General features: G+C 48.0%; 4 protein-coding genes across 5 annotated transcripts in view; all 4 read left to right on the top strand.

Moving 5' to 3' along the window:
• The window catches only part of LOC136196247 (serine/threonine-protein phosphatase 6 regulatory ankyrin repeat subunit A-like), an 8,665-nt gene extending 8,287 nt beyond the window's left edge, over positions 1 to 378 (top strand). The window contains exon 5 of the mRNA XM_065985772.1: positions 119 to 378. Within this exon, the coding sequence (XP_065841844.1) occupies positions 119 to 378 (260 nt within the window). The remainder of the gene's footprint in view (positions 1 to 118) is intronic.
• A 279-nt stretch (positions 379 to 657) lies between these two features.
• Positions 658 to 2,201, top strand: LOC136196246 (uncharacterized). The gene is made up of 2 exons (XM_065985771.1): positions 658 to 700; positions 760 to 2,201. The coding sequence occupies exons 1-2, from the start codon at positions 685 to 687 to the stop codon at positions 2,199 to 2,201; spliced, it is 1,458 nt and encodes a 485-aa protein (XP_065841843.1). The 5' UTR covers positions 658 to 684.
• Positions 2,202 to 2,499: 298 nt separating this feature from the next.
• Positions 2,500 to 4,174, top strand: LOC136195850 (uncharacterized). Its single transcript, XM_065985323.1, has 2 exons — positions 2,500 to 2,534; positions 2,594 to 4,174. The coding sequence occupies exons 1-2, from the start codon at positions 2,519 to 2,521 to the stop codon at positions 4,039 to 4,041; spliced, it is 1,464 nt and encodes a 487-aa protein (XP_065841395.1). The 5' UTR covers positions 2,500 to 2,518; the 3' UTR covers positions 4,042 to 4,174.
• Positions 4,175 to 4,250: 76 nt separating this feature from the next.
• Positions 4,251 to 7,076, top strand: LOC136195851 (uncharacterized). Of its 2 annotated transcripts, XM_065985325.1 has the most exons (4): positions 4,251 to 4,322; positions 4,380 to 5,948; positions 5,996 to 6,082; positions 6,216 to 7,076. In XM_065985325.1, the coding sequence occupies exons 1-2, from the start codon at positions 4,307 to 4,309 to the stop codon at positions 5,816 to 5,818; spliced, it is 1,455 nt and encodes a 484-aa protein (XP_065841397.1). In that variant the 5' UTR covers positions 4,251 to 4,306; the 3' UTR covers positions 5,819 to 5,948; positions 5,996 to 6,082; positions 6,216 to 7,076. The 2 variants fall into 2 exon arrangements, with proteins under 2 accessions (XP_065841397.1, XP_065841396.1); XM_065985324.1 differs by having other exon boundaries at positions 4,380 to 6,082.
• The last annotated feature ends 1,239 nt before the right edge of the window (positions 7,077 to 8,315 follow it).

Here is an 8,315-nt window from a genome sequence, read left to right as displayed (position 1 = left end):
ACAAGCGAGTCTACTCCGATTTGCATCGAAGATGCAACGTACGAATCATTTAATGCTGTCATTACTTTTCTCGTCACCGGTTGCTTGGAGATTCTAAAGCATTCTCATATCATCCCAGATATACTCGTCTTGGCGGATCGATATCTTGTTGAAAGTTTGCGCGACTTCTGCATCGCTCATCTGGCTCGGAGAGTTTCAAAAGAAACTGCCTTCGATTATCTGTCTTTGGCCGAGAGATTTGGCTTCCGAGAGCTGAAGAAAGTGGCTGTGCACTTTGTTGCAAAAAATTTCAAGACTCTGTGCCGTGACGACAACTTTGCAGGTCTTGGCGGTGAGCTACTTGCCGAAATTGTGAGAGCCATTGCATCATCGAGTTAGAACATAATTGACAGGGTTAATTTTGACGCGGATGTCTTTTGTTTTGTTTGTCTAATGCAGTTTCAAAGTAAACGCAGTGTTGCTTAATTATTAACAATCAACAGCTTTCAACAAATCAATAAATTCGTGGCCAGCTTGTCTGTTTGAATTTCTACAATTATTTACACTGTACTAAGCCTGGCTCTGAATTTTCTCCAAATAGTCCAACATCCAACACGTGCTCTTATTTAGCGCGGAACCTCAGCGGAATCTCCGCGTAGTCTAGCGCGCACTAGATATAAAAGACTCTTCCAAAAGCGGCCGTAAATGACATCTACCGAAGGTAAGAAGCGTGTGGACAGCCATGTTCGTTGCACTTTGGACGTCTCTTCGTGCATCTAGTTGGCTTCGTTGAGACTGTTTCACGTTCGCAATCGTTCTCCGAACTCTCCGGAATAGTCGTGCTAGACGAAGGCGTGTTTTGCACCGACTACGACAAACATTGCATCTGGAAAGTCGATCCTTCGTCTGGAACAGCCTCGTGCTTCGCCGGAGTCGAGGGAAACTCCGGATTTCGCGACGGTTCTTCAACGACGGCGAAGTTCTACGGACCCAGAGGCCTCGCCGTCTCACCCTCCAAATCGTCGATCTACGTCGCTGATTACGTGAATGGCCGCATTAGAAAAGTAAAATTAGGCGATGGAGCCGTGTCTACTGTACTAGGCGATCAAGGCTTTTCTAATCCACGAGGGATTGTGGCAACAGATGATGGACGCTTGTTATTTTCCTGTTGGGATTGCACTATCGTCGAAAGTCGGGTCGATGCCGAACCCGCTTCGACGTCCGTGGCGGCGGGTACCTCGGGTGAATCAGGCAACCGTGACGGCCGCGGCAATGAAGCAAAATTTGATTACCCTGATGAACTGGCCATAGGACCAGACGGTTCTGTGTATGTGGCCGACTTTCGTAATAGTGCTATAAGAACGATCAGCCGAGATTATGAAGTTGGAACCATTGGCACAGGTTTTAAAGAAATCGTTGGCGTCGCCGTAGATGATGAAGGAAACGTCTATGTCAGTGATCTGTCTTATAAAATCTACATGGTTGCGCCATCAGGAATGCAAACTGTGTGCGGATCGGGTGAAAGAAACTCCGTTGACGGCAGTGGTGCCCTAGCTTCGTTGGAACCGGAATCCTTGTTCTATGATTCCAAATCTGGATTCCTCTACTTTACAGAGTCAAACGCAGTTCGTAGGGTCAGAGTAAAGGCTTCTACTTTTCGTGATCCTAAACTGTCGATCGACTTGGCCAAGATGATGAACGGCAGTGACAGTCTCCCAGCGGGTGACACTATATTTTTGGTCGAAGGAAAACGCATCAGTGTTTGCACGAATCTCCTCTGCGTTCGAAGCGAATATTTCAGCAGCATGTTTTCGTCCAATTGGAAAGAATATTCCAGAAAGGACACAAGCGAGTCTACTCCGATTTGCATCGAAGACACAACGTACGAATCGTTTAACGCTGTCATCACTTTTCTCGTCACCGGTTGCTTGGAGATTCTAAAGCATTCTCATATCATCCCAGATATACTCGTCTTGGCGGATCGATATCTTGTTGAAAGTTTGCACGAGTTCTGCATCGCACATCTGGTTCGGAGAGTTTCCAATGAAACTGCTGTCGATTATCTGTCTTTAGCCGATAGGTTTGGCTTCCGAGAGCTGAAGAAAGTGGCTCTGCAGTTTGTCACAAAAAATTTCAAGACTCTGTGCCGTGACGACAACTTTGCAGGTCTTGGCGGTGAGCTACTTGCCGAAATCGTGAGAGCCATTGCATCATCAAGTTAGAGCATAATTGACAGTGTTAATTTTGACGCGGATGTCTTTGTTTTGTGTGTCTAATGCAGTTTCAAAGTAAACGCAGTGTTGCTTAATTATTAAGGTTAATTAATTAACAATCAACAGCTTTTCAACAATACATTCGTCATGTTTTGGTGACCAGCTTGTATGTTTGAATTTCTACAATTATTTACACTGTACGAAGCCTGGCTCTGAATTTTCTCCAACATCCAACACGTGCTCTTATTTAGCGCGGAACCTCAGCGGAATCTCCGCGTAGTCTAGCGCGCACTAGATATAAAAGACTCTTCCAAAAGCGGCCGTAAATGACATCTACCGAAGGTAAGAAGCGTGTGGACAGCCATGTTCGTTGCACTTTGGATGTCTCTTCGTGCATCTAGTTGGCTTCGTTGAGACTGTTTCACGTTCGCAATCGTTCTCCGAACTCTCCGGAATAGTCGTGCTAGACGAAGGCGTGTTTTGCACCGACTACGACAAACATTGCATCTGGAAAGTCGATCCTTCGTCTGGAACAGCCTCGTGCTTCGCCGGAGTCGAGGGAAACGCCGGATTTCCCGACGGTTCTTCAACGACGGCGAAGTTCTACGGCCCCAATGGCCTCGCCGTCTCAGCCTCCAAATCGTCTATCTACGTCACTGATTTCGACACTGGCCGCATTAGAAAAGTACAATTAGGCGATGGAGCCGTGTCTACTGTACTAGGCGACTGCAGATTTCCTGAACCAGGAGGAATTGTGGCAACAGATGATGGACGCTTGCTATTGTCCTGTGGGGATTGCACTATCCGCGAAATTCGGGTCGATACCGAACCCGCTTCGACGTCCGTGGCGGCGGGTACCTCGGGTGAAGCAGGCGACCGTGATGGCCACGGCAATGAAGCAAAATTTGATTCTCCTGATGAACTGGTCGTAGGACCAGACGGTTCTGTGTATGTGGCCGACTTTAATAATAGTGCTATAAGAACGATCAGCAGAGATTATGAAGTTGGAACCATTGGCACAGGTTTTAAAAAAACCGTTGGCGTCGCCGTAGATGATGAAGGAAACGTCTATGTCAGTGATCGGTCTCATAAAATCTACGTGCTTGCGCCATCAGGAATGAAAATTGTGTGCGGATCGGGTGAAAGAAACTCCGTCGACGGCAGCGGTGCCCTAGCTTCGTTGAAGGAACCGCGATCCTTGTTCTATGATTCCAAATCTGGATTCCTCTACTTTACAGAGTCAAACGCAGTTCGTAGGGTCAGAGTAAAGGCTTCTACTTTTCGTGATCCTAAACTGTCGATCGACTTGGCCAAGATGATGAACGGCAGTGACAGTCTCCCAGCGGGTGACACTATATTTTTGGTCGAAGGAAAACGCATCAGTGTTTGCACGAATCTCCTCTGCGTTCGAAGCGAATATTTCAGCAGCATGTTTTCGTCCAATTGGAAAGAATATTCCAAAAAGGACACAAGCGAGTCTACTCCGATTTGCATCGAAGACGCAACGTACGAATCGTTCGACGCTGTCATCACTTTTCTCGTCACCGGTTGCTTGGAGATTCTAAAGCATTCTCACATCATCCCAGATATACTCGTCTTGGCGGATCGATATCTTGTTGAAAGTTTGCGCGAGTTCTGCATCGCACATCTGGTTCGGAGAGTTTCCAATGAAACTGCTGTCGATTATCTGTCTTTAGCCGATAGGTTTGGCTTCCGAGAGCTGAAGAAAGTGGCTCTGCAGTTTGTTGCAAAAAATTTCAAGACTCTGTGCCGTGATGACAACTTTGCAGGTCTTGGCAGTAGTGAGCTACTTGTCGAAATCGTGAGAGCCATTGCATCATCAAGTTAGAACATAATTGACAGTGTTAATTTTTTGACGCAGATTTCTTTTGTTTTGTGTGTCTAATGCAGTTTCAAAGTAAACGCAGTGTTGCTTAATTATTAACAATCAACAGCTTTTCAACAAGTAAATTTGTGGCCAGCTTGTCTGTTTGAATTTCTACAATTATTTACACTGTATTATGCCTGGCTCTGAAACACGGGCTCTGCGCGGAACCTCAGCGCGTAGTCTAGCGCGCACTAGATATAAAAGACTCTTCCAAAAGCGGCCGTAAATGACATCTACCGAAGGTTAGAAATGCACGACAGCTATGTTCGTTGCACTTTGGAAGCCTTCTTCGTACATAGTCGGCTTCGTTGAAACCGTTTCGCGTTCGAAATCGTTCTCCAAACTCTGCGGAATAGTCGTGCTAGAAGAAGGCGTGTTTTGCGTCGACAACGACAAACACTGCATCTGGAGAGTCGATCCTTCGTCCGGAACAGCTTCGTGTTACGCGGGAATCGAGGGAGACGCCGGATTTCGCGACGGTTCTCCGACGACGGCGAAGTTCGACGGTCCAAGAGGCCTCGCCGTCTCAGCGTCCAAATCGTCTATCTACGTCACCGATTTCAACAGCGGGCGCATTAGGGAAGTGCAATTAAGCGACGGAACAGTGTTTACTCTAGGCAATCGCACAGTGACACTTACCAAGCCAGAAGGGATTGTGGACACAAAGGATGGACGGTTGCTTGTCTCCTGTTCTGATTGCACTATCCGCGAAATGAGGCTCGATTCTGAGCCCGCTTCGGTGGCACTAGCGGCGGGAACCAGGGAAATACGAGGCGACAGAGATGGCCACTGCAGCGTAGCAAAGTTCTGTCGTCCCCGACAAATGGCCATGGGGCCAGACGGTTCCGTGTACGTGGCTGACTTATGTAATAACGCTCTAAGAAAGATCACCGTCAATTCTCAAGTCGAAACCGTTTGTGAAGGCTTCAAGAATATTGACGGCATTGCCGTAGATGATGAAGGCAACGTCTATGTCGGCGATCGGTCATATAAAATCTATATGCTCGTGCCATCGGGACTGCAGCTTGTGTGCGGATCGGGTGAAAGGAACTCTATTGACGGCAGGGGTGCCCTGGCTGCCCTGAAGCAACCGCGCTCATTGTTCTATGATTCGAAATCAGGATTCCTCTACTTTACAGAAGCGAGAACAGTTCGTAGGGTCAGACTAGCGGCCTCTTCTTTCCATGATCCTAAATTGGTGATCGACTTGGCCAAGTTGATTGACGGCAGCGACGGCCTTCCAGCCGGCAACGCGATATTTCTCGTCAAAGGAAAACGCATTAGCGTTTGTGCTACGCACCTGTGCGTTCGAAGCGAGTATTTCAGCGCGATGTTTTCGTCCAATTGGAAAGAACGTTCGAAGACGGATGGGAGTGAGTCGACTCCGATTTGCATCGAAGACGCGACGTACGAGTCGTTCTACGCTGTCGTCACGTTTCTCGTCACCGGTTGCTTCGACGTTCAAAAGCATTCTCGCATCATTCCAGATATTCTCGTCTTGGCGGATCGATATCTCGTTGAAAGTCTGCGCGACTTCTGCATTGGTTATATGGCTCGGAGAGTTTCAATTGAAACGGCCATCGATTATCTGTTTTTGGCTGACAAGTTCGGCTTCCGTGAGCTGAGGGACGTGGCTATTGGGTTTGTTGCAAAACATTTCAGGACACTTTGTCATTACAACAGATTCGCGAGTCTAGGCAGTGAGCTACTAGCCGAAATCATGAGACGTATTACGTGAGGAAGGACATTGACTACATTCATTTTGGCACAGATTTCTTCGTTGTGTTGTGTCAAGTGAATATATCGTGTTTTGGTGACCGCAAAATCAACCCATTTCTGTATGGGGGCTACATATCCTTCACGTCACAGTGAATAATTGAATTATTAATTAATTAATTAAATTAAATTTTCCTAGTTGGAGACCTCACCTCAAGGAAACGTGGAATGCCTAAAATTCGAGAAAAGCAGCTGACGACATCGGAAATGAAAGAGAAGCATCTTGGTAAGCGCTACGTACTGTTAATCGCATATGGCTTTGCGCGTAGATAATCCGCGTTGCATTTGAGCTCGCTTTCCTCCTCTACCGTCGATATTTTCGCGCATCGAACACCCGTTTTATTTCGTTTATTGATTAGACTTGAAGCTAGGGTCCTAAGCTATTCGTCAACGCCGCAATTTCGGTCGAAGGCATTCGCTGACCTAAAAAAAGAAACCAAGAAATCGCGTTACGTACCTTTTGGACCCATGCGACGCGAGCGTGAGTCTGCAATCGGAATCACGCGCCAACTTCAATATGGCGGATGTACGACGGACGATCGAGCGCCTTGTGGTCGATCAACGGCGGCGTTTCCAACGGTCTATGCGTCAAACGAGCGACGAAACCATACCTTACCGAAACGTCGCCATTGATCGAGTGTCAGCGTCGAAATATCGCGCTGCGCGAGCGATCCAGGGCGAGCGATCGATGCATCGCGTAGCGCGCGGTGTGCGCGATAACCGCGCGCAATATTCGACTGAATGCCTTCGTGATTAAAGAACCTAAAAAAAGAAAAGATAATTTCTGTTCAATCTGTCAGCGTACGTACCTTTTTGTCTTGCGTTCGCATTGGCGTAATCCAGGCTACACCGCGTGGAGGTTCGAACGCTTTGTAGCCCAAAAATGGTTGAGAGCGAGCCGTAGTATCATAGGCTCAACTCGAACGGTGCGGCCTGGGATCGAGAACGGCTCTCCCACACCGCCCCCCCGACCGCGTCGCACCGCGACCTCAGAGAGGCCATAGTCCTTCGCTTAAAAGGAAGCGGGACTACCGAGTTGAGGGAGGGCGCCGAACGTGAGTCCACAACAGCCAGAGATCAACAACGTGCTATGATTTGGTCTGGGAAGTCGGGCTATCTTCGGCTATAGGTCACTAAGCCGAGTGAGAAGCAGCCACGAGACACTGGGCCCCCCACGCGTTTCTTTGGCGGGAAAGTGAACTGATCTGAGCCTGACGCCCACTCGGTATTAGCGCGGTACGTCAGGCTTCGCGACCCAAGCCATCCAACGAGCCCTTTACGACTTCCCAGTGCCGTTCGCGCGCCGCGAGAAGAACTCGCGCGACGCTCATCCACTGCACCTTACAGCTTCAACAAGGAACGGCAACCGGCTGAGCACGATTAGTGTTGACATGACCGAAGCTTTCCCAACGCCGACGACCTCCAGGGTTCCGCCCGTTGGCTTTCCCCACCTAACCAGGACTGAAGTTGTGCGCATGGCGCAGCGGCTTTTATACGAAAGCTGATACAATCGTTATGCAATATCCGTTGGTGACCGCATTGTCTTCGATTCACCGGGGCAACGAGTGGCTGGTTGGCCGAGAAAACTCGCGCCAATTTTTCGAGTGTTCTTTACGGTATCGTACGGTGGCCGATTTTGGCGCCTGAACAATGGCGGCTCCTCGTGCTCGATCGACTTCTGCATGACGTTTTTCGTATTCTGATTAGGATTCTAACGTTTGAACACGTTTTTTCTCCACATGGTCTGCCCATTCTCGCGCGCTTGCAAAAGTCCCGGAAAAGCTTCGAATCTCAACGCCGAGAGTCTCGTCGTTTTTCTTTCCGATTCGACATGAAAGACGCTGACCGAAGACGTGTTGCGTTTGTACAGGCAAGAGAAAAGACGCGGACAAGCGACGAGAAAGAAGAGAGAGGATCGCCGCTAGGAATCGCCCTGATTTCCTCTGTCGCCTCTACGAATCGCCCCAATTTCCACGCTATTCGAAGGGAAAGGAAGACGAAAACGAGATGGACGGTCTATTTCTGATTGAGCCTTGTAAGTACGAACGGGGGCCCCTTTTCACAGCGTAAACGATTCTCTGCATCTCTCCTTCCTTATATGGTCGTTGAGAGATGCTAGATATACGTTGCTATTTGCGTTTGCTGGCCAAACGAGCAGGAAACAATTTTTTCTCTAGATTTTAAAATTTTTGTTCTAATTTTCATCGTGCTTATGAGTTAAATATTATTTCGCCTACAAACTCGTTCAGTTTCCGTTGCCTTTGAAAAATTTTGATATTTGATTTTTCTTCTCTATTGCTACAATGACATTCTTGCTTTCTAGTTGCCTTTGTATGGTGCTTGCAAGTTTCGAGCACTTTCGTTTCGAGCTCGATTGAGATTATCTCTCTATTTTGGTGACCGCAGAATGAAGCCTTTTGGTGTATGTGGCGTACTAGCGCCTTTACTTCCTGTCACGG

Source organism: Oscarella lobularis, chromosome 15 (genome assembly GCF_947507565.1).
Source record: "Oscarella lobularis chromosome 15, ooOscLobu1.1, whole genome shotgun sequence".
Taxonomy (NCBI): Eukaryota; Metazoa; Porifera; class Homoscleromorpha; order Homosclerophorida; family Oscarellidae; genus Oscarella; species Oscarella lobularis.
Note: the sequence above shows the minus strand (reverse complement) of the source record. Positions and strands in the feature narration are given on the sequence as shown.